The following is a 25,933-nucleotide window of genomic DNA, read 5'->3' as shown; positions in this document are numbered from 1 at the left end:
TGAGTTATAGGTTGGGTATCTATGAGACAAGATATTCTCAGGATTCTTTACCTCAAAGAGGCAATCTTGGATAGGGAATTGCTGCTGCCATTGGCTAGACCAGTTGAGCAGATCATTGACAATGGCCCAAGAGTTGTAGAAATGGCAGATGGGGCTGCCTGTTGACCTGGGCAGCTGGTGCAAAGGAGACTGCATGAAGTTTGGTCAGTTGTACAGACTCTTGGGTTCAGTCTCATTATCAGGAGCATCTCAGTGAAGAACTAAAAAGCAAAAACCCCATATCATATGATGGTGGTGGTGCCAACTTGAAAGTATATAAAGTCCCTTTGCTGGTCATTCAGTTGACCCCAGGGGACTCGCCAGATGATCTAGGTGTCTAGGAAAGGGGAGTTGCTAAATTTTCTGTGGCACCCTGACATCTGACAAAGGACTAAGGATGGGGGGCATCCCACCTACAAATGTGATATACAGGAGGTTTGGCTCTACACTGAGCTTTCGAGGAGCTATTTCCATGATCTAAGGCAGTGGGAAGCTGAGTAGAGAGAGTCACACAGCCTCTGTGTCTAGCAGAGCCCAATATGTTACCCTGTAATGGCATATAGCATGGAGATGAGGAGGGCTGTTTCCTGTACCAGAAGTCTAGGAGCAAATTATGGTTCTGTATGGTCCAGAGACTCCAGGAGGCATGAGAGGACACTGCTGAAGCCTTTATAGTGAAGTCTCTAGGAGTCACCAATGGCGTGCCTGCTATATTACAATTTGGGCAGATAATAGAGCCTTTTGTTATACAAGATCCCAATCAAGGTAGGCCAATATGTGAGCAATAGAATAAATGGGCTTAAGTAAAATTTCTAAGTGAGAAATACATTGTCTCCAAAACCCAAAAGGCTAAAAAGAGTCAGACTTCATTTTAACATTATAAATGCTGGTTTTGACAGTGTCAGGAATGGAATGGTCATCAGCTGAACAATTTTCAGGAATTTAACCAAAGTGGCAGGACCTTGTACAATGCATAAGACAATGACCCAGCCCTGTTTGTGAGTTATTTTATGAATGTTTGCATGTCTTCAATAAGTGTGTCAAATTAATGTCTTTGGAAGAGGGCGTGAGTGGTATGATGTCATTACTGTGCTCCTGAAGAAAGCTGAATGCATGACATCTCGTCTATAAAGATTTTGTCTGATGGCTTGGCTTGTTGAGATACCTCAGTGTAGCTGGGCAAAGGGAGATTGTGTCCCTTTGAAGCCAAAGGCAAACTGTGTGTGAAAGGCTGTTGAAACAGGCACTGAACATGACAGAAATAGGCACTAAAGATGACATCTGGGCTCCCCAGGACAACGGAGCCTGGCAGGTCCATGGGGTCGCAAAAAGTTGGACATGACTGAAGCGACTTGGTACGCGTGTCCCTAGCAGAAGCGTCTTTAGTTGACTCCTTGTCTCTCATGGACCTCCTTTGGGGCTTTCCCAGTGGCTCAGTGGTAAAGAACCCACCTGCCAATGCAGGAGACATAAGAGATGTGGGTTCAACCCCTAGGTTGGGAAGATCCCCTGGAGACGGGAATGGCTACCCACTCCAGTATTCTTGCCTGGAGAATCCCATGGACAGAGGAGCACAGTGGGCAACAGTCCATGGGGTGGCAAGAGTCAGACATGACTGAGCGACTAACTCTTTCACATGACAGATTAGCCAAGTCTATGACTGCAAAGTATTTACCAGTTATTGATTGGATGTAATTTATGATTTCAGTAATTGGTATGGAAGCCTTAATGGGTGGGGTGTCAGCATTAAGGTTGCAATAATCCATTGTGAGGTTTTATTCAGTCTTTCCAGGTTTAAGAACAGGGTAAATTAGGCTTTAAAATAATGAAGCAGTGGGGATAATCAATCTTTTTCTAAATAGGTCTTGAAAATGACTTTTAAACCTCCAAGGCTCTGTTTAAACTGGGCCATCTTAACTATTTTAACTAATGGGAGGGGGCAGGGTCCATGTGCTCCTATTTTGGTAAGCCAATTCTAAGTGCCAAAACTTAATTCGATTTTAATTTATTACTCATTGGGTCATAGCATCCATACTCAGTATGGAATATTTCAGGGTAATGAGTGTTAAGGCTATGGGGAATCTAGGCAGGGCATTAGTTCTGATGATTAAGGTGAGGTATACCTATTTGTCTTCCGTACATATCCTGAAATGTCCTCAGTAACTCCCATAAGGTTTTAGGGGGTACCTTGTTTAAATTTAGGGGAATCCCCACATGTAAATCTAATTTGATCCCTAGTATTGGTTAAAAGTCATGAAAGTTTGATAACTGGTTCATTTCAGCAGATGTTAAAAGCTAATTCAGAGCTTAGGTTGTCAAGGTGCAAAAAACAGTTAGCAGTCTTCAATCTTTTTTTAATTTTTTGTATGAATTCTTTTAGTAAATTTTGAATTTCTAGTTGGGTCACTTTGTGACCTCTGTTTCAGTTTGTTGTTTATTTCCTCCTCCTGTATTTATTTGATTTTTTTCTTTTGGTGGTTACTATATAGTTTTGTGGTGAGGGACTTGGGGACTTCTTCACTACCCTGCTGCTACTGCTGCTGCTGCTGCTGCTGCTAAGTCGCTTCAGTCATGTCCGACTCTGTGCAACCCCATAAACGGCAGCCCACCAGGCTCCCCCGTCCCTGGGATTCTCCAGGCAAGAACACTGGAGTGGGTTGCCATTTCCTTCTCCAATGCGTGAAAGTGAAAAGTGAAAGTGAAGTCGCTCAGTCGTGTCCGACTCTTAGCGACCCCATGGACTGTAGCCCACCAGGCTCCTCCGTCCATGGGATTTTCCAGGCAAGAGTACTGGAGTGGGGTGCCATTGCCTTCTCCGCTTCACTACCCTACTTGTATTTATAAGTTTCTTCCTCCAGAGTAGCAAATCTGTATCATCAAGACTAGGACCTTCCTCATGGCAATGGCTTCTTTATAGGGTTTAAGGACTCAAGGCTTAAGCTGAATTTAAATTAACCCACTGGCTATGTCACAGGGAGACCTTGGATGATTTTCTCTGTAGCGCTGAAGATTGGGATCTTTTGTTTTGACCAACAGTGACATAGTAGCAGCAGAGACATTTTGTAGAGTCCTCCTGAGCCATCTGCTTTTAGAGTGTGGCCCGCAGTCTTCCACATGGTGGCGCTCTTCCGGCCTGGGAACGACCACCAGTAGACCCACGAGTTGCACAAGGCATCAGTGTTTCCCTAGCTCTTTATAGAATGGAGGCAAGGCTTGGTTGAGACAACCAACCAGTAGTCACGGGGCAAGAGTCATTCCCCTGACGTCACAGGTTATGCTGGAATCTAGATGCATGATTCTGAGACACAGATAGATTGGGGCCAGGACACATGACCCAGGACCACTCTGCTCCCTAAGTACCAATTATCACATCTCCCAGTTCAGTTCAGTTAAACTGATAAAAGAGAGGTGTGGTAGGGCTCAGCAAATGCACCAGAAGCAGCACAGCTCAAAGTACACGCTTGCCAGCAAGCAGTGCCTCAGAAAACAAGGAAGCCAGTTAGCAAACCAAAGCAAGAGAATAAAGGACCCGGGATGGTGGCTATTGCCTGAACACAGCTTATTATGCCAGAGGTTGTGGTTATCCCGTAGAGGGGGACCCACACAAAACTTGGTTCAGATGTTGAAATGGATGATGCTATCCACCCACCACGTGGATATGAAAAGGCTTCTAAGTCACGGAATGAAAGTTTATGGGAAGAGCAATGTGAGCTCCCTAGCAGGTTCAGAAATGGCTTGAGAGCAGGAAAAGGAGGCCATCATGGTTTTTATGGTGACTTGGAGATGCGGCTGCAGTGAGGATTCTCATGCAGGGGCCAGGACTTGTGTGGTTGGGACCTCCCACTGGCACCACAGGTGGAAGTACTTGAGCATTCTTAGCAGCATGTCCAGATATAGGGCAGAAGGTGAAAAGAGTATGGTAGGTTTGGAAAGCTGTCAACCTCAAGTATCCAAAAGGGACTCAGATTCTAGTACAAAGTTTTATCAAGATTCCAAAACTCATTTATCTTAGGTTTGTGAGGGGGCTTCCCAGGTGGCACAGTGCCACTGCAGGAGACAAAAGACGTGGGTTTGATGCCTGAGTCGGGAAGACCCTCTGGAGAAGGAAACGGCAACCTGCTTGAGTATACTTGCCTGGAAAATTCCACGGACAGAGGAGCCTGGAGGGCTACAGTGAATGCGGTCGCAAAGAGTTGGATACAACTGAGCACACACTCACACAGTTAGATATTATTTCAGAATTTTAGAAAGGCAGAAAATTCAATTTCTGAGACACTTTCATTGAGGGATTCCCAATAAGGAATAGTAGAATCCAGGGGTCGGGGATAGGGACTGGTGCATTTTCAAACTGCCCCTTCTTGCACCCTGGCCTCCCCAGGTCTCTGAGGAGATTCTCATTCATATGCTGCCACCTCCGTAAGAATGAAGCCTCCTTGAGCCATGGGTACTGATAGGAATAAATGATATGGCTTTGAGCAGGGGAAGAAAAATGCACACAACCACTGCATTATTACTTGAAAGGCTGTGGACAGATGGATCACTTTCAACCTCTGAATTGCTTTAATGCCCCCTCACTCCTATAATATGAGCCTCGTGCTGGTCCCAACTTCGCACTTTTCCCTGGAATGCTGTGCCTGTGTTCCTGATACTCCCTCTTCTTGCAAGGCCCTTCAGCAAGCAGATCCTCTCAGCTAGAAGCAGACTTTTCCTAAATACTTGGCACTCCATTTCTCTCTCGCACCATTGATCTTATTCTGTATATTTGTATTATTTTTTTTTTTACATTCCATATCTCTCCAGCCAGACTACAAGCTACCTGACTGCATGCAGGGTTCATGACTGATTCATCTTTGCATTCAGTAGTCTATGACCAAAACACAGTAGATGTCGTGTGTGTCTAATGAATAAATGAAAGAACTAAATCTAAATATTAATATTTTGTGAAAATATGCAGTGGCATTATAGTTATAGCCAGGTAAACTGAGTAAATCACTTAAAGAAAATCCTGGTTTTATTTTTATAGGAAAGATATGCATTTGACTTACAGTCATCAAACTCTTATTCACTCCAGATTTCAGTAAGTTACTAAATAATTTTCCTTTGAGGGAAATAAATTTTTACCTCACCAGTTCCTATGATTCTGCTGTCGCAAAAATGTGGGTTACCTTTTTATACATTTAATTTACTATAATATGATATTTTCCACTATTTAAAGTTTACAAAATGAAACTCTTACAAGCAGAAAGTCTGCTAAGTGTTTTATATCGATCATCTCTTCAGAACAATGCAGTAAACAGTATCATTTTATTATTTATGAAGAAACTGAAGCTGAGAGGCTAAATGACTCCATGGTCAGAGAACTAACATGTGGGGGAAACAAGAATGAACTCAGCCCCCGCATGCTTACAAAGCCCAAGATTTAACTGCAATATATTACCCCACCTAACAATGAGATTTATGGCTTATTTTTATTTTTGTAATTATTTGAGTTAATGAATATTGACCTGGAAGAAAAATGCCTTTACGCTAGCCATGTAGAGGGATAGGTAGACGTGCTTGTTTCTGCCAAGAGTCAAGATGCCATCCTACTGACTTGAATCAAATCATTAGCCTCTAGCTTTTATGTGCAGCTTTCCTAGTGGGATACATTGCTCTGAAAGTTTTGCCTCTGCCCCTGTGGCAATACCACTTTTCTTCCAATAGGCTTTTTAATTAAGACACTGAGCAGTGCGGTTGAATCACCAGAGCAGGTCTGAAATCTCCCCCAGTGTTAACTTGAAAAATCTGCATCAGTTCACCATGGGAGGTAGGAGGTTGGGGGAGGAGGTCTTTGCCCCCTACAATGGAAATCACATTTCCTGAGCACCTCCCATTTTCTGAATTAGCTTTTATACATACTGTCCCATTAGTATATTTTAATTCTCACAACAGCCCTTTAAAATATAACTTGTCATCTCCTTCTACAAAATGAGAAAACAGTGGCTCAACAGAGTGGCAATAGTTAGCAAGAGACCCAAGGTCACGACAGTTGGGGTAAACAACTGAACCATAGTGGGGCGGATTACCAGGTACAGGTTCTTTCTACTCTAATGTAAACACGATAAAATTACCCAAAAGAATTACACAAAAACATTGGTGTTGGTGGGGGCTGAAACTCAACCACAATTCTAGTTGGTAAAACAAAATCATAGAACTCAAAGAGACTTTAGTGATGATCAAATCCAACTTTCTCTTTATAAGGATAGGCAAGCTGATGCAGAGGTATGGTGCTCGTCCGAGGTCACATGCTAGTTCAGGGGCAGAGCTGTGATTCAGATCCAGATCAAGGCCAGCGACTTTCCCACTGGAATGCATTGCTGATCCCAGAACTTCTTAACTTCAGACTTAGGGTACCATGAATATTCATGATATTGACAAGATACAGCCAAAGTTCTGGAATGTGAAGTATTTTGCTAAACAGCCTCCTTGCTCGCTACTGCCCTGCTTGTAACATTCATGCAGGCATCTGCTATTTCTTACCTGTAATTTGTTTTGTGATCCCTTGAGAAGCTGCTTGTCTTGAGTGCAGATCAGCAGCCTAGTCAGGTACAACGTAGAGCCCTGCATTTCCTACTAGGCTGTGCCTTGCGTTTCCATCCTATGGAGCTGGTAACACTTCACTTTTAAGAGGCCATTAATTAGTATGAGATTAAAGAGTACAACTACTTAAGCATTACTTGCCTTACCCACAGGAACACTAAGACTCCAGGCAAGTTTATACTGCTGATTGGAATAATGGAGTAGCCCTCTGTGGACTATCTCAGGCTGGAGAGTACATTGGGGTCGACTCTCACCATCATTCAGATAGTGCCTATCCCCGGCCTTTGAGGAAGACCAGGGCAATGGAATTTAATTCCCAATGCTCCAGAAAGACTATAAAATAACTTATGAGGAAGTTATAATATTACTTTTTATTTTTTTCATTTCTGAACATTTGGCATAGTGCCAGGCTCACAGTAGATATTCAGATATGGAAGGAATCATTGTTCCAAAACTTTAAATTCTATATAATTACTCAGAATGATGGGGTTTCCCAGGTGGCACGGGGGTTAAAGAACCCACCTGCCAACGCAGGAGGAGTGTGTTTGGTCCCTGAGCTGGGAAGCTCCCCTGGAGAAGGAAATGGCGACTCACTCCAGTATTCTTGCCTGGAGAATCCCATGGACAGAGGAGCCTGGCTGGCTACAGCCCATGCGGTTGCAGAATCGGACACGACTGAGTGACATTCACAAACAGCACATTCACAACAATAAAGGAAAGCAGGGACTTATTGAATCTGTAAGTCATTTGTCTTTTTTTTTTAACATATCTTACTCTCAGATAAACTCTTTTTATCTTTCATCCATTGTAAGAGTGTTGTGTTAGGAAGACTCAGGTTACGGGAGGGCCTGCTGTCACATTGTCATGTAAATAACAGCCAATTAAATAACTGAGGACATACTGTATGTTAAGCATCATGCTACATGTTCTTAGCTAGAGATTAAAGCTGACCTTCAGTAGAGCTTAGATATATGGGTAAACAATTGCAACACAGGGATTTATGCAGTGACAGAAACATGAAGTAGGTAGAACAGTAGTAGCAAGGAACAGGTGACCAGATTTATTTGGAGACTTAGGGCTAGAGGGCAGAAAGGCCTGAGAAGGGTTTTGGTTGGGAAACAGGAAGCTGTAACAACAGGGAAGAGGGGAGGTATTACTTGAAGGGGTAGAACAACCTAAACCCACTCTTAAGACAACTCGGCTGATTGAGTATGCCAAGAACAGTAGCAGGTATTTTAACATTGTTTTACATCTTACACCCATCATAGAGGCAAAGATCAGTTTCCGTAAGAGGAAGGGTTAAGTGACTTGCCCATAGCCACATGGCCAATAACATGAACTGGAAGCTAAGTGATGCTGTGTTCAGTGGTTTTCAGATCATATGTTCTGTAGAGTTGCAAGAGTTTAGCAATTGTACCCAGGAGTTTAGGCGAGGGAGGGCTTGTTCTTCTGGCCCACAAGCCTGCTTCTGTCAGAATAGCTGCTTTTCAATCTGTTTTACATGACAGACTCACATGTGAGGCTTTATCTGATTAAAGCAATCACTGTCCTTATTCAGATATCAAGAAAACCACACACACACACACACACACACAAATGGCTGTAACTGAGTAAACTAGAGTCTTGGGGCTGTACTCTGCAATTAGTCAATGTGGTAGATAACTGAAAATTGACTGTCCCAAGCACAACCTAAAATATCACAGCAAAGGAACACAAGCATTCATATTTACTTCTATTCTGAATCAGCAGGTAGCCGGCTGCATTTGAAGGCCAAGGCAGGAGTGTGGTTCAGAGATGGGTACACCTAAATGTTGAACGCAGCAGTGATGGCACTTCCTCCCCAAAGTGCAGGCAGCGGGAGGACTCCTGGCATTGTCATGTCAAGCCAGCCAACAATGTTATATCCACTTCTCTGTCGCAAACCTTGTGCCAAGTCCTCGGCCACTGTTATTGCCTCAGCAAGTCCCCGCTGACAGCAGAGATAGACCTCCTGCCGCCAGGTGCCCCCACAGATAAAGTGGCTGTAATAACTGGAGGAGTCATCCGTGATGCACTTTTAATTGGATCGATTTCCTCTCAATTATATAATCTTTAGAAATCAGATGCGCGTTCATAATCAGAACACGGGGCTTTCTCCAGGTGTAAAGCACAAGACAAACTAGCCCAACACCATTTTAATTAGCTGCTTTCCTATCCTTTGGCAGCTATCGCAACAGAAGCCAAAAAAGCAACGCCATTACCATTTTTTTTTAAGTAGCTTGGCTTAGCAGATTTTGCTTCTGTGCAAGCAACGCATATTCTTTGACTTGTCATTAGCCCTGGACCCAGAGTGCACAATACACTGCTTGGTAAACACCAGAGCCTGAGGAACCTTGTCACCAAGTCCCTCACCCACCGCTGATCTTCCTAAAAGCACAGGTTTCTTTTATGAACTTTAATTCTAAGGATAAAGCAGATGGTGGATGCTGAGTTCAGAACATGGTGTTGGTGACTATAGACCTTGAAGGCTGATTCTGTACCCAGGTATGTGGGAGTAAGTTTTGGATTATCTCTACATAATGGTGCTTTTTGCTGAATGGTGACCTAGGTAGATTCATACTGCTCTCAAAAAATGCAGTGTGAGGTCTGGGAGCAAAGCAGCACGGCACAGCTTATCCCTTCCCTCCCCTCCCCAATCTCAGATTCAATGAAAAGACATGAACACAAGTGACGAAGAAACAGTTATCAATTATTTAATGCTTGATAGAGGGATGGAAATAAATCCCACAACCAAAAATTATGCACTCACTTGGGGAAAATGCACAATGAGGACCCAACAGTTTTTAGTAATGAAAATGAGATGCGTCCACCTCCCCACTTTCTTGGCCCTGGTCTGTGTTGTACAATTCTGCAGACAGCTCCTACCACAGGTCAGTGGATAGAGGTTCATATGAAAAGTGGATGCGCTCTAGAGACTACTCACTAATGTCTACTGACTATAGTAGCATTCATTTTTATTTCCATCTTCCTGTGCTTTGGCATAACTTTTCCAATCCACGTGCTCCTTTAAAAGGCAAGCGATTCCCAGGCTAAAGTCTTCAACACCACCCAACGGGGGTCAATCCATTTTCTGCCCTAGATTCTTGGTCACACCTGAAATTAGAAACCAATCCAAGATATTGCAAAACCCCTAGAGCCAGGAAAGTACTGCTTCCCAGTGGGGAGTGTGGAGCTCCCATGGTGGCAGTAAGCGAATGGTCTCTCAGACTGGTAAAGGCGGTCAGACCTGAGACACCACGTCACAGGGGTGTGATGTCTGAGTGTCCTGGAAAGGTGAAGCAGGTCCCACTGCAGCGTGCACACTGAATGCAGCACGTTCAAGGGAAAGTGCCACCGATGGAGCATGTTAGAGCAGGAAGGCAGAAGGGACCAGTTACCAAAGCCAAAAGAGGGGGAAATCAACAAGGACTCAGAACAAGGGACGATTTCAAATGCAGGGGCAGAGGCTCTCTACTGAAGCCTCGGAAGGGTCTACGTTCTAATCCAACGCCAGCTAACCTCAAATCACATGTCCTATGGGGATACTGCATCTGTTAAAGCTCTAAACTTTGAGAGGAAAGAATACAAATTTAAAACAACAACAACAACGCTGAAAGTCAGAGCTTCTAAACTTCTAGGACTAGCCAGTTGGAGTCAAGACACAGGCCAAGTCTATTCTACAGTGTTGCCAACAACCAAGAGATAAGGGAGCAGAAGAAACGGATATTCCCCAGCCCCTAAGGGGTAGAGTATCTTCTCAGATGGTAGCTGTAAATCTTGATACAATGATCCCAACAGTCCAGGACCAGCAGCTGCCCCTTTGGAGTGAGGGCAATGCCCACCGGACAGGTGAGCCCCTCTCGAATAAGGACACTGTAGCCCCCACCCTTGGGGAAGTGGAGGATTTCCTTGCGACTGCTGTCAGCCACGATGAGATCACCACGGGCGTCCACACACATGCCTGTGATGCAGCGGAAATCCTCGTTCTCCGAGAAGAAGTGGCTGATCTGGCGTCCCAGCTGCCCGTCGGGGCCCACGGAGCCGATGGAGAAGCCGCCCTCCAGGTGGTGCTCGTTCTGCCAGTTCTCCAGGTTGAGACCCAGGCCCTGGGTGAAGTAGACGGTGCCTTCAGCATCACAGGCGACAAACTTGGGCCGCACGGCGCTGCAGAGGCAGCTGTATTTGACCACCCCCGCGCCCCGGTCAACCGTGAAGCACCAGAGCTTCCCACCTTCCACGTCAGTCACCACAAACTGGCCGGACGGGAGGGCTGTGATGCCCCAGGGTTTGCTCAGCTGGCTGCGGTGACAGGCCACGCAGTGGCCGTCCAAGGTGTACACCTTGAGCGAGTTGTCGTAGCTGTCAGTCACGCCGATCAGTCCGTGGCAGTTCATGGCCACTGACAGAGGAGTGAGGTTGGGCGGGTCGGCCCCAAAGAAGCTCAGCACAAAGCTATCCATGGCGCTGGAGCTGCGGCGGATTTCCTTCAGAAAGCCTTTGCGGGTAAAGACTTGTATGCGGTAGTTGCCGCGGTCAGCAACCAGCACCTCGCCTTGACTGGTCACGTAGAGACTGACCGGGAGGTTGAACATGCCCGGGGTGCTGCCTTTGGCCCCCATCTTCCTGAGAAAGAGGCACTGCTGGATGTTGGTGGCCGGGTCGGAACCCCGCTGCTTGGCAGGCGAGGCCCTCGGGCTGGCCCCCATGTCCTCGGGGCTCACGTCCATCTCTCTAAAGGTAACTGAGGAAGGGGCTGCGGAGGCCGCCGCCTCCATGGCCCACGAGTCTTCCATGTTGACCGTCCGGGGCTTCTTGACCGCCTGCCCGATCTGGAGGGGGCCGACGTGGCCGACCTTGAGGAGCTCCACGTCCTGTAGGGTGAGCTCCCGGGGCAAGCTGGCCGTGAGCTCGGGCTCCTCCTCGTCGGCCGCCTCTTCGAGGAGCGCCACGTCGGCCTGCTTGATCTTGGCCAGGAAGTAGTCGCAGCGGGACACAGCCTGCACCTCGGCGACGTTCAGCAGGTAGCTCTGCTCCTCCACCAGCTGACTGTTGGACTTCTCCACCTCGGCCACCGAGCCCGTGAAGAACTTCCGGGAGCGAGCCAGCTCTTCCTGGACCCTGCGTTCCTCGTGCCCGTACTCCTGGAGGACCGCCTTATACCGGGCCTGAAGGTCCTTGGAGACGCCTTCCAAGGCCACCTTCCGCCGCTGCAGCTCTCCCGTGAGCTCCCGCAGACGCGCCAACTTCCGGCCGAAGTCCTGCCGCCGCTCCTCCGCGGCTTCTTTGACTGGGAGCGTGCAGTGCCCGGGCGGTGGGTGCTCCGCCTCCCGGCACGGCTCGCACACCACCACACCGCAGCTGCGGCAGAACTGCCGCGGCAGCCGCCGTCCGCAGGAGCGGCACATGAGCAGCCCCACCGCCTCACTGAGCCCCGTCTTGTCGATGATCTTCAGCACCGTCAGGTTATCGGTCAGCTGGGCCAGGCTGGTGATGAGGGTGATCTTGCTGCAAAAGGGACAGCGGACGCCGTTGATGCTGCTGGCCAGGAGCTTCTCCAGGCACCGGCAGCAGATGGTGTGGCCGCAGTGCAGGAGTTTGGGCCGCAGCTGCTCCTCCGTGAAGGACTCCAGGCAGATGGGGCATTCCAGCACTTCCCGTAGCGCGTCCAGGTTCAGGTGAGAGGCTGCGGCCGCGGCCATGACTATTCTTTCCAAGGGGCCTGCTAGCACCACCCGGGACTGAACGGCTGAGCGTTCATGCTCTGGAGAGACAAACCCTGCTAAAGAGAAAAAGAAGGCATTATTCCCCTGCCTCTGTGAGTTCATTCACTCAAGAAACATGTAGTGGATCGTGACCATCACTCATTCAGTCGCTGACTGGCGTGGAAGGGCAGACTGGGGAATGATTATAAGGAGTTTTCAGAGTCAAAATGAGACCGTGGAACTTCCTTCTGATGGACATAGAGAAACAGTGCATGTTTTGGAGCAGGGAACTGATATGATCATAGGTTGAATGGAGTCGGGGAAAAGGGAGAGAAACTAGTTTGGAAGATACTGCAAAACTGCCTGGCAAAGGTTCCGGGCAGCCTGAACTAGGGAGCAGGTTGTGGAAATGGAAAGATGACTTTGAGCAATATGCATAAGTACGATCACTAAGATTTGTTAGCCCAGTGGACTGGGGTGGGAAGAGGTGGAGCTAAGAAGGCCAGAGACTCAAGCCCGGATGATCTGAGAAATGGTAGTGCCTTATCAGGACAGTTTATTTTTGGTCTGAAACACACCCGCACCCCACCCCCCAAGCAGTACATGCCATGAATTCTCCCACCCTCCTCCATCCACATATGCTCAAGAAGTAGAACCACAGACATCCCAGTGCTCTGCAGCCTTATGTCAGTGTCAGTTTATACCCCAAAAGTAGAATGAATAATTCCAGCAAGGTGAAGCACAAGGATAAATCCAGCCCTTCTTAAATGCAAATCCTACAGCTGCACCTGTGCAGTCTTGTGATCTGCAGATGGTCAACCGTCAAGGAGCAGGAGGAGGAAGAGGAGAAGCTAGCCTGGTTTAAAAGGCAATGCAGCAAGCTGAGGAAAGCTTTGCAAATGGCATCAATTCCTTCTCCACCCATAGTCTGTGTGGAAATATGTATTACAAATTGTCCCCCGTATTTAGCTTTGCATCACAGTCTGACAGATATTTAGGAGCGGCCATGAACCATTTGTCTAAGGTCTATCCAACCTCCCTGAAATCCCATTTTCCTTCTACTGGAAGAGACAGAGTATACATCTAGTGCCTACTATATGCTAGACATCAGGCTAGATGCTCCATTATCTGTGTGCACCCAGGCGCTCAGTCATGTCTGACTCTGTGACCCCATGGGCTATAGCTCACCAGGTTCCTCTGTCCATAGAACTTTCCCTGCGAGAACACTGGAGCTGGTTGCTATTTCCTCCTTTAAGGGATCTTCCCAACCCAGGGATCAAACCTGCGTCTCCTGCATTGGCAGGCAGATTTGTTACCACTGTGCCACCTGGGAAGGCCCAGATGCTCCATACACTTAATCTCATTTAATCTTCATAATGACCCTGGGATGCAGATACTATTTTTATTACCATATTTTACAGATGAAGAAGCTAAGGCTCAGAAAAACGCTCAGGGTCACATGGTACAAACATGGGGGAAGCATACAGAACCGATACCTTTGTTTAACCCAACATTACTTCAAGCTTTTTCTTTTCCTGTCACGTAACACTTACTAACATTGGTCTCTGGACCATGCTCTCAGAAATGCTGCCTTATAGCGTATAATTTTCTCCACAATTAATAAAGAATGAGGTTTAGCTGCCATAGAGTGGGTTAGATTGACTTATTAATTGAGTGACCCACTCCCACACACCAGCCTGGCAACCTATTACAACTCAAATCCATGCCTCAACAAAAATAACACATTACCACCTGTCATGAACCTAAAAGGTCTCATGTGAACATCTGAAGCTGGGAATGCTAAAGACTTAAATGTCATGGGTCTGGGTGCAATAGTATAGAAGTATGGATAGAAACCTCAACTCAGGATCCATGCAGACATCCTCAATTCTAAACCAATAGCTTCAGCTCTCTCTCTCATCACCTGGGACAGCAGACTGAGGGCAACATTTGGTATCTGGATCCAGAGCATGTTACCTCACAATGCACGGGGACGTCTGTTCTTCTCAGAACTGGCACTGCAGTCAGCTAATTAAACAAGTCTGCCAACTTGTAAAAATACCAGCACATTCTTTCTCCAGTTTTCTGAAATATCATACCACCTCCTTCAATTAAAAAGCTTCCTGCCTCCCTCTTCAAGCCATCCACTTAAAAAATGAATTTACTATGCCCACGTCTATGTCCCAAAATATCTCAGCTGTCTGCAGCTCCACCAGGCTCTCTGAGGCAGAAGAGAACGTCAAGGATTCCTTTCCTAAAGCTGCCATGCTTTGCCAGGAAGCATGAAGTCCCATCAGTAAAGCATCAGGCATGGAGATAGCCTCAGACCTGAAAAAGGCCTGAGCCATGTCTTGGGAACTTGAGAACACTGCTTTCAGCAGGACCCTCATCTGATACGCAGCTATGTGACATGCAGATACAGCTCCTCTCTTCCAGAAGGATACACCTGGTTAAAACCAAAAGGAATTCAGATGGGAAGTCAATTTGAACTCAATTTCCCTTGAAAAGATGTACCTGTGAAAGGAACTATCTTATCGTCCCAAGTCTTTAAGTTAGCTGCCCATTTTCTGCCAGCTGTGAAATCTAAAACCAATCAGAACAAACCCTCAACCTGTTATTTATAATTCTGGCTGCCTTCCTGATACTACAAATGCATTTCCCGTTGTGCACTTTGTACTGTCAGCTCCTGACCCATCACTGTCACTTCATCTCACCTCAGCTTACCCCACCCCCCGACTAATTTCTTTGATCTCTTGATTCATACTGTGCACTTCATAGTGATATTAGCCTAGCTCTGATTCAGCACCAGATGAGAATCCACCCCTTAAGCTGTTTTTGTTCCAGCTGCCCTAAGACTCAGGAAAATTCTGTAGTCAAACCCTGGCTGCTTTTGACACCACTAGCCTTTCCCAGTCCATGAATTTGGGAGCAGAATAATAACAAAAACCCATGAATCTTGAAGTCAGACAGAACTGGGATCAAATCAGCATGTCATTTACAAGTTGTGGGCCAGGAGGCAAGTTATTTAACCTTACTAAACCTGTTTTCTTGCTTTATAAGCAGTTTATTGTGATAATTAGGGATAATGCATATAAAGTGTTTAGCCTGGAAACTGGCAGATATGCAGAGAAAAATTGCTCTGTATCATAATTTTAATAACAATCAGAACACTATTAACATTAGTACCAGGATGAGCAAAGCATTCAGTTTACAAACTGCATTGGAAAGGATGAAGACTCTTTACTCTTATGGCATATAAAGGCACATACTGCTGCTGCTGCTGCTGCTGCTGCTAAGTCACTTCAGTCGTGTCCAACTCTGTGTGACCCCATAGACGGCAGCCCACGAGGCTCCCCCGTCCCTGGGATTCTCCAGGCAAGAACACTGGAGTGGGTTGCCATTTCCTTCTCCAATGCATGAAAGTGAAAAGTGAAAGTGAAGTCACTCAGTGTGTCCGACCCTCAGCGACCCCATGGACTGCAGCCTACCAGGCTCCTCCGTCCGTGGGATTTTCCAGGCAAGAGTACTGGAGTGGGGTGCCATCGCCTTCTCCGATAAAGGCACATAAAGATTGCTAATGAACTGTTCAGCTCTGAAGGAATTTGATTTGAGGACACTATCCATGTCAGAAACTGATGGGCATGTGAATTCACAGCTTCTCTTGTGCAGAAAATACCAAGAGGGGTACACAATTAACTATGCAATAAATAATAGTTTTTTAGTAGTAGCAGGAGCAGCGGCAGTGGCTGCCAGCCAATGAGAAGGAATGAATAGGCACTTTTCAAAAGGCGACAGTACCCAAGACATTGGATAATACATTTCAAAAATTAAAATTCTGAACTTTCTCTGGAGATTGTTTTCACTGATCTCAGAATCAAAGGATTAGAGATGACCTTCAAATCTCCACCCAATGCTTGAATCCCTACCATGAGATAGTGTCTATTCCCTATACTTCTGTTAGCCCCTTGGGGGACTTAGGCTATGAACAAAACTGGAGGACTTTAAGCAATTAATTAAACAACAGATCTTCATTGAGCACATACTATGAGTCCAGCTCCATGAAAACACTGGGGATACAATTTTGAGCAAAAATAGACAGGAACAGAGCTCTTCACGTAGAAACTAGAAAACATGTGAAACTACCTGCACTTTCTCTGACAGGACATGAAAGTTCATCCTATTACTGATATGCTCCCCTGGTTTGGATTTTTTGCAAGACTTTCACATTTCATGACAGCTTTATAAACCTTATTTATTCCTCCAGCTTGAATTGAGTGCCTATCAAGTGCATAACGGTCACTCTCCAGGAGGGGCTAGCAGGGCTGATGTTAAGAAATTCAGTGAGGTGTTCATCCGACACTCACCCAGTTCTGTAGCGGGGAAAGGATTCTGAATGTCAGATTACTCAGGGCATTTAAGGTACCTGCCAAGAGCTAAGATAAACTCCACAAGTAGGTATTTATAGGGAAATGCAAGCATGACCCCACAGCTGCACCTGTCTGGGACACACAAAACCACCCAGGAGGACATGTCTGTGGGAAAGAAAACTCTAGTTACAGCAGGTCAAAGGCAGGTTAAATCAATAATGGAGTCTGCTGGAAAAACACTTGTTTGTCTTACTGTCCTCCAAAACTGTAGGACTGAGAAAGGATTTCTGCATCTTCGGGTGATGCAAGGAATATAGGACAAGGGGAAAGTCAGCAGTCTTTTCGGGCAACTACCAATTCATCTCAACCCACTCAACTCTGAGCTCCTTTCTCTGTATATAACACACACCCATTTAATCATGAGATTTTGATGAAAGGATCAGGAAGCGGATCCTGGGAAAGGTACAGGAGGGGAGGGGAATTTGGGGGAGACCGGAGGGGGCTGCTTAGGTTCACAGATTTGGCAAAGCTACACTCAGTCCCCTTCTGGCATCAGCTTCCTCTCATAATTGCTAGCTCTCAAAGCACCATTCACTGAAAGTCAGGCACTTTTTACAAATTACCTCTTGTCATCACTATGTGACATATGTGTTATTCCTCTTTTTAAATAAGGAAACGAGGCTCAAAGAAAAGCAACCTGCCCAAAGTCTCAAAGCTACTAAGCGGCAGAAACTAAGATTCACATCCAGGTGTGTCAACTCCCAGCCATAAAAAGCACACCTATTCAAAAGATGTATTACAGTTTTCTAGCTGATGACACTACCATTAGCTCTAGGCACTCTGGCTCCGAGGTTGGTAAAGACACTTAAATCTGCCTATGCTACTCGAAGGAACTAAGGGAGGTAGAGTCACAGAGGCAGCACGTCAGTATGCACGAACAAAGATCCATTTCAAGGGCCTGGGAAACGCTTGACCACCAACCACTCTCCAGAGGGCTCTTAAGTTTTGGAAACACCTTCCTACTAAAACTAGTATAATGTAACTTGTAAGTCAGATAGATCTGGACTCACATCCCTGCTTTGCAATATGGTATGGAGCCTTGGGTAAATCATTCAAGCTGTTCGTTTTTTTCATCTGTAAAATGTAGAATAGCACCTGGATTGTTAGTAAGACCATCGGCAGGATTAACTGAGACAATGCACACCCAATAAATGGTAGTTATTTTTGTTTTCAATAGATTGATGTTGATAAGAGCAAGTACTTGCCCATGAACACCTAGTGAATTAGCAGCAGAGGAAGGATTTTGAACTTCAGATCTCTGATTCCCGGCCTGACTCAGTTTCCATGACACATCTTCACTAGGGGTTTGCACGGATATTCCAGCTGAGTCTCCGGTCTTCCAATGCGGTCCTACCCTGTTTCTGAACTGCAGCTTGTCCTCGAGCTGACAGAGCAGATGTCGTTATTCTGTCCCAAGGGAAAGAAGCCCACGAGAGTTCATTCAGAACAGGAGTTACTTTCCAGAGTATGGGTGCCATCAGCCTCGGCCCCTGCTATGAAGTGATTTTTCTAGCCAATGGCCTCCGTACCTCATCCTCTAGTTTCTTGCACCTCATCCTGTCTGCCAACAATAAGCTCCTCCCCTTATGCACCCACAGGTCCTGGTCTAAGAGCAAATCAAGAACAAAGTCCAGGGCTACTCCCTACCTAGTCAGATGGATTTATTCCCTTTAGAGTTTAATTTGATAGTGACACAGACTGGGCAGTCCTTTCATGAAAGAGGAATGGGCTGAGATAGATATAGTAAGACTGAGCAGGTCCCAGCAAAGAAAAAGCAAGCAAAGAGAGAATATACCAGGTTACAGAGATCTGAATATGAGCCTGTTTTTGCTCTCTCTAGCTATGGAACCTTGGACAAGTCACTGCCTTAGCCTTAGTTTCCTTACATGTAAAACTGAATACTGTAGCTTGCTTAGTAGGGCCGTTATGAAAACTGAGTAAAGAAAGCAGATATGAAAGTTAAAAACTACTAAATCACTATGCATTCACTATGCACCAGACACTAAGCATTCTAGTTTACTTTCTTATAAATTACCATCATAGTAATCTATGACATAGGTCCTGTTACTAAACCCGTTTTACAGATGAAGAGCCAAGCATGGGGAGTTTAAGTAACTCACTCAAGACCACACAATCAGGAAGAGATAGAGCCGAGATCTGAATCCAGGATATGTGACTCTAGAGCAGAGTTCCTCGGCTTTGGCACTGTTGACATTTTGGGCTGGATACTTCTTTTGTTGTGGAGGCTGTTCAGTGCTCTGTAGGATGTTTAATAGTATTCCTGGTGTCTGCCTATTAGGGGCCGCTGGTACTCCACACCCCAATTGTGACAACCAAGAATGTGTCCAGACACTGCCCGATGCCCCCTGGGGGACAAAACCACTGCCAGTTAGGAACCATTTCTTTAGAACTTGGCACAGGACTAAATGCTCAATGCTTCTGATGTCCTTTTTTCTTGTCTCCCAGTTCAAATACCTCATTCACAGAGCCACTGTTATGCACCTTCTGTAGAATTAATTCTATCTACTTATATAACTGATAAGGAAGATAAGACCTGACCTCAGGTTCCTCATTCCCTGGAGGTCTTGAATACTCTCTGTCACCACAGCTTGGAGGGACACACAAAGAGGAGCTTGGGCAGATGACCTTGAATAGTCTCCTGCTTTATGACTGGCCATTCTCTTTTCCTCTGAAGCCAACCATTTTCAGTGGGTCCGCGTTCAGAGTGGAATGAGTAGTCACACCAAGGCTGCCTCATGATGAGGTGAAGTGAAAGTCACTCAGTCATGTCCAACTCTTTGCGACCCCATCAACTATACAGTCCATGGAATTCTCCAGAAGCCTTTCCCTTCTCCAGGGGATCTTCCCAACCCAGGGATCGAACCCTGGCCTCCCGCATTGCAGGCGGATTCTTTACCAGCTGACACACATAATGAGAGATGTCTGGTTAACAAGTGAGGGAGAGTCTGCCCCTTGCAGGGAAACTCAGGTTCCATTAGGAGTCCTGATTGTAAGGGGTGACGACTTCCTTGCTGAATCCCTGCACTCTGCGAAACTTGACACGCTCATAGACAGTTTCATACATTGCTTCTAGGTCTTTGGGTCCCCAGAACTCCCTGTGCTTCCTATGCAGAGACTTCAGGAAAATTCCTTTGGCAATCCAAGACACCAACCCATAACTCTATTCAGTCTCTTAATTCTACAGACCAGCCAGTACCTGTCCACCCCACCGTTCCACCCTTGCTAAATCTTGTTCTCAACTCTCCTAAGAATCCCAGCCTTTGGGGGTCTTCACTGCAACCCCCACCAACTCCTCCCTCATGTGTCCTGGAATCCCCAGACAAAGATCCTTTCATCTATTTCCAAGTCGCTGCAGCCTTCAGCCCTGCATCGCAGTTAAACACCCAATCCCACACCTCAGATCTGTGCTCTGCCTCAATCTGAGCCCCCACCCTCTGGGTGCCATCAGGGACCCTGCCCCCCTTCCCGCCCCCACCCCCAAGCCTTGCTCCTTCTTTTCCCCACCCATGCCATGTGTCGCTTCAAACCTCAGGCTTCCTGCTGAAGAGACCTTGCTTCTCGCTGATCCCCTGAAGAACTCAGCCCCTCGATCTTCCTCAGATTCCACTCGGGGAAAACGCTTCCTTCTCGGCAATTAGACTAGCCCCGGACTCTGCTCCCTCTGACCTCAGATCTCACCCCGCTCAAAGCCTACTGCCCCCAGACTCTCTCAAATCACCTGAGATTCTGCACCCCGAATCTCATCGAGGCTCCCCAGTCCCTTCATACTGCCGAGCTTCTGCACCCTTGATCCTTCCAGGGCCCTCGGGTCCCCTCCCATCTCTCAGATGCTGCACCCGTCTCCCCTCAGGGCCCCACATTACCTCATACCTCCCGAGATGCTGCACCGCGAATCTCGGAACCCCTCGCTCCCCTTCCGGGCTGCATCTCCTCCGAGCTCCTCAGCCCCCGCGAGTTCGCCCCGAGCCTGCCTCTAGCAACCCACCCCCGGCGCCCCTCCCCACATACACCCACCACGGTCCTGCCCCTCAGATCCGGTCCCCCAGGCTCTGCCATTCTGGCGTGGACCGACAGCTGCACGCCGTCACAGCCCACCGTCGCGCCGCTCGGCCACCGCCCGCGACTCCGGCCGCGGTCCCGCATCCCCCACCCTCCATCCCGCCCCCTACCTGACCGCCCGCGGCTCCGACGCGTCCGCCGCTGCCAGCCCACCGGCCCGCCGCCCTCTGCGCACGCGCCAACGTGGGCCTCTTGGCGGGCGCCAATTCGTAGAGCTGCCTGTCCGTCACCTCGACCCGCCCACCTCAAGGCATGCTGGGGGTTGTAGGCGGGCGGACCTGAGCTCTCGGCCCAACGGTCAGGTAACGGTGAGCTAACCCTCCGCAAAGAACTAGGTGTCTTGAGGACACGTATTTCAGTTTTCTGTCTCCGTTGTATGGTTGAAGAAACCGAGGCCCAAGTTCACTCAGCAAGTCGGGAGCTAAACCGGAACTCGTGTTTCTGAGTGCAGTCTGTGTCAACCCCTTCGCTAAACCGTAGCCTCCAGGAGTGGTCCTCAACCAAGGCTTGGCATCTCTCAGAAGACCTCTCTCCACCTCAGCTTTGCCATCTGAGAAATGGGCCAAGGAAAGACCACAACGTTCACACGTTCACTCTGGGGCAAGCACAGAACCTGGCTGCGTTTACAACCATAGTGCTTCTGGGCTCTTCTCCCGGTGATATACAGTGCAGCCTACAGATAAGCTTATATGATGAGCAAATTGCCTTTATGAAGGATTCCTACTCCTGCTCAGCTGGGAGGCTGACAGGGGAGGTAGACGTAGGAACACTCTCTGCAATCTATCCCTGCAGATTGAAGCTTCCCCGGAGCCTAAACCCAAGTCTAGTTTTGGGGCAGCCAGGAAAGGTAAGCATCTTCACAGGTGAGAGATGGTCTAGCCTGTTGGCTGGTGAGGACCTGTAGCCCCTGGAGAGTTTGGGGTCAGCTACAATCCCTGGCAGCTCAGCGGTAAAAACTCCCCCTGCCATGCAGGAGAGACAGGTTCAATCCCTGGGTTCGGAGGATACCCTGACGAATCCCCTGGAGAAGGAAATGGCAACCCACTCCAGTATTCTAGCCTGGGAGATCTCAGGTTCAGAGATTTGGGCTACAGTCCATGGGGTTGCAAGAGTCAGACACGACTTAGCAAGTAAACCACTACCACCACCACCACAGGTTCCTGTGGGTGACTATACAGTATAGCTTAGGAATAGGAAGAGGTTGGAAGGAGGATGGACTTGGATTTGATATCCAGGGTAGGTAAAGTGACTCTTCACAATGACAAAGCAACAACCACAAACAGTAACCTAAGTGTCGTGCTGCCATCAAACCCTTCACATGCACAGTTCACTTAATCTTCCCAATGACCCTGTGAGGTAAACAACTGATGCCCAGGTGATTAAAGTAACACGGCCCCATACTCATAAGCATTAAGCCCAGATTGGAACCTGATTCTGAGAACCCTGCCTCTCTTAACCATGATTAATCTCTCTGCCCATTTCTTTATTTCTAAGTGAAAATGAGGTTTGCTGTGGGATTAACGGAGGTTATTAATATATGGTGGTTTGCATTTAATTAAGGGTATGCTCACAGCATGCTCAGCAAGTAATTGCAAGTTGATGATTTCTCACAAAGCATATACCAGGTTGGGCTTTAATTACCCACTTCCCTGCGATTGTCACCAGTCCGCTGTGATCTCCCTGAAGGACAATGCCTGTTTGTTGTCGTATCTGTTAGCACTGTGTCCAGAACGTAGAAGTTGCTGAGTGAGTCAGACTCAGAAATGTGACCTTAGGCAAATCACATCCCGTCTAACCTAGAGTTATTTTAGCTGCAAAATAACTGAGTGGGGTCAATCGGATAAGAATGGACTGTTTTATGAACAGCAGCAATATACCAGGCACTCCATAGACGTTCTCCTATGTCACAATTAATCTTCTAAACAATGATTCAAGTAGGCATCAGTTACTTTATCTTACAAAAGAAGCAACCGATGCTCAGCAAGATTAAATGACTTGTCTACAGTCACCTTCTGGAAAGGAGTACAAACCCAGGTCAGTTAGACCCATGCCGTGCTATAAACCTCTGTCCAAAGACTACCCAGACCAGCTATCTTTCTATTTTATTAAGTAAGTTTTGTTTTTAAGCCTCAAAAGAGAGGAGAAGTGATATTTAGAAATGTCAACTTTAAAAATATTCACAACCTAAAAATTGAGAGCTGTATTTTATTTGGTGGAGACTTTTAGGACTTCAGGCCCAGGAGACAGTATCTCAAGAGATCCTGAATGAACTTCCTCTAAGAGGGGAGAGGAAGAACCAGGTTATATAGAAGTTTTACAGCAAAGGGCAGGTAGTCTGAACATCAAAAGATTATTGGCAATGAAAGAAAACCAGATATCCCACGTTAAGGAATTTAGAGCTTTTCTATGCATGGTATGGAGAGGGAAATGGCAACCCACTACAGTATTCTTACCTGGAGAATGCCATGGACAGAAGATCCTGGTGGGCTTGCATGAGTCCATGGGGTCACAAAGAATCAGTCAGGACCAGGTGACTAAACCAAACCAAAACAAAGCAGCAGCCTGGGAAGATGCAAGAGTCTGAACTCACTGAAATCACCCTTTTCGTGTGCATCTCCGCTATCAAGCCAGTATCCTGCGTTTCACATCCTGAGCTCTCTTGGGGCTCACTGTAGGGAGTGACTGCAGCCTGATGGATCTTCAGTCAGTTCAGTCGCTCAGTTGTGTCCGACTCTTTGCAACCCCATGACTCGCAGCACGCCAGGCCTCCCTGTGGGCAGGTATTCTTCTCCTTCCTGAGTGCCCTTAGGGCTCACCAACTCCTATTGGAGGGCTGCAATCACCGATAACTGTGACATCCTTGTTTACTGATACGGCAGGCGATATTCCATTTCTCAAGTTTCCCTGGTGGGTCAGACCTTAAGAATCTGTTTGCAATGCAGGAGACCTGGTTTGATTCCTGGGTTGGGAAGATGCCCTGGAGGAGGACTTGGCTACCCACTCCAGTATTCTTGCCTGGAGAATCCCATGGACAGAGGAGCCTGGTGGGCTACAGTTCATGGGGTCTCAAAGTGTTGGACACAACTGAGCGACTAAGCACACATTCCATTTCTCAATTATTCAAGGAAAGCGGGGCAGTTGCTTGTCATGACCATGGAGCTTGGTCCTACTAAGGCAAAGACACTCAGGTGAGCTTTTCTGAGCAGCATTGCCAGTGAAAATGAGGGACTGCCCTCAGCCCTGGGTTTCTGTTGGAGACTTAGTGCAGCGGGTTTCACCAGAATGAGAAGGGGCCTCTCTAAGCCACTGTGTTGCAGGTAGGGAAGATGGGAGAGTTGAGACCTCACCTATACCTCCTCCTTAGACCAGGTGGGGAGTTAGCACCCTATTTGATGAAAATCACAGTTATAAGCCATAGTCTCAATTCAGGACTCATCCTGTTTTTATACTGACCTTTCCCCTATCATCCTGGGTGTTCTTTCGAAGGAGTGGTGCTAAAGCTAAAACTCCAATACTTTGGCCACCTCATGCGAAGAATTGACTCACTGGAAAAGACTCTGATGCTGGGAGGGATTGGGGGCAGGAGGAGAAGGGGACGACAGAGGATGAGATGGCTGGATGGCATCACCGACTCAATGGACATGAGTTTGGGTGAACTCTGGGAGTTGGTGATGGACAGGGAGGCCTGGCATGCTGCCATTCATGGGGTCGAAAAGAGTTGGACATGACTGAGCGGCTGAACTGAACTGAACTTCCCCTATCATAGAGAAGAGCCAATGGTACTCCTGACAGTCTGGGGGTGTAATCCAATTATGTGTTCGAAAAGCAAACAACAAAAACCTTTCTTTTCTCTTAAAAAAAAAAAACAAAATAAACAAAAAAGAAACTGTTTGCCTTAAAAAAATGTTTAAATTACTCACAAGTTAATTACCTTGCTTCCCACAAAAATCTCTAAGTAAAATAAACACTCTAGGGAAATGCATTTATTTTCATCTTCTGGCTTTGCATATCCTTGACACATTATTAGTTTTCCACATACAGAGACATTTTAAAAATACTGTATGTGGAGTACTTTATTCAGCATTTTACCATAACTTTTTTTTTTTTCCATTTAACATTCATACCACTTGTATCAGTTTCCTTGGCCTGTTGTAACAGAGAGTCACAGACTGGGTGGGGTGAAACAGGGAAATGTATTCCCTCACTGTTCCGGAGGCTAGAAGTCTGAAATCAATGTGGCAGTGGGGCAAGACGTTCTCTGAACTCTCTAGGGAGAAGCCTCACATTTCTCTTCCAGCTTCTGGTGACCCCAGGTGTTCCTTAGTTCATGGTAACAAAACTCCAATCTCAGCCTCCAGCTGCATATGGTCATTTTTTTCCCCCTGTGTGTCTCTGTCTTTACATGGCATTCTCTTTGTGTGGATCTCTGTTGACTGAAAAAAAAAAAAAAAAAAAGCACAGCCTAAAAGTTGAGAATTTTATTTTACTTGGCCGACAATCTGAGGACTGAAGCTCAGAAGACAGTGTCTCTGATAGCTCTGAGGGCTGCTCACAAGAAGTAAGGGAGGAACCAGGATAGATAGTAGCTTTGCAACAAAATCCAGATAGTTGGAACATCAAAAGATTATGGTTAAAGAAAACCTGAGTTTTGAGTTAGTGAATTTACTGCTCTTTTATGTATGAGAAGATATGAGAATCTGGGTTCATTGAAAGCATTCCTTCAATTTGCACCTGACCTGTCTAGGGCCAGTAGCCTGCTTTTCTCTATCCTGAATCCCCTCAGGGTCTTTAGTTGGAGGTGGTCAGCAACAACTGCTGACCTGATGGCTGCAATATCCTTTGTCTACTGATGCAGCAGGCAACATTTTTCATTCACATCTGTATCTTCTTATAGGGACACCTGTCCTATTAGATTATGATCTCCGCGTTGCCCAATTAAAACTCCAGGGTGACTTCATCTTAACTAATTCCTCTGCAACAACCTTATTTTTAAATAGTCATATACTGACATTCTGCAGGTTAGGGACGGGGGAGCCTGGTGGGCTTCCATCTATGGGGTCGCACAGAGTCGGACACGACTGAAGCGAC

General features: G+C 46.8%; 2 protein-coding genes across 11 annotated transcripts in view; one reads left to right on the top strand and one right to left on the bottom strand.

Annotated features, from left to right (window-relative positions):
- ASTN2 (astrotactin 2) overlaps positions 1-25,933 on the top strand; it is a 1,047,731-nt gene that overhangs the window by 793,816 nt on the left and 227,982 nt on the right. For 2 of the 5 annotated variants that reach the window (XM_070795373.1, XM_070795374.1), the window contains exon 1: positions 21,088-21,692. The exons of the other annotated variants lie outside the window; for them this stretch is intronic. The gene's annotated coding sequence lies outside the window, so the exon portion shown is untranslated. Of the gene's footprint in view, positions 1-21,087; positions 21,693-25,933 lie in introns of those variants that run through there. 5 annotated transcript variants of the gene reach the window in all.
- Positions 9,326-21,012, bottom strand: TRIM32 (tripartite motif containing 32). 6 transcript variants are annotated; one of them, XM_019966822.2, is made up of 2 exons: positions 20,956-21,012; positions 9,326-12,415 (listed from the first exon to the last, which is right to left on the bottom strand). In XM_019966822.2, exon 2 carries the CDS (start codon positions 12,333-12,335, stop codon positions 10,374-10,376), a length of 1,962 nt encoding a protein of 653 aa, XP_019822381.2. In that variant the 5' UTR covers positions 12,336-12,415; positions 20,956-21,012; the 3' UTR covers positions 9,326-10,373. The 6 variants fall into 6 exon arrangements, with proteins under 6 accessions (XP_019822381.2, XP_070651476.1, XP_070651477.1 ...); XM_070795375.1 differs by having other exon boundaries at positions 9,326-12,412; positions 20,956-21,009; XM_070795376.1 differs by lacking the exon at positions 20,956-21,012 and adding an exon at positions 20,801-20,925.

This window comes from Bos indicus, chromosome 8 (assembly GCF_029378745.1).
Source record: "Bos indicus isolate NIAB-ARS_2022 breed Sahiwal x Tharparkar chromosome 8, NIAB-ARS_B.indTharparkar_mat_pri_1.0, whole genome shotgun sequence".
Taxonomy (NCBI): Eukaryota; Metazoa; Chordata; class Mammalia; order Artiodactyla; family Bovidae; genus Bos; species Bos indicus.
Note: the sequence above shows the minus strand (reverse complement) of the source record. Positions and strands in the feature narration are given on the sequence as shown.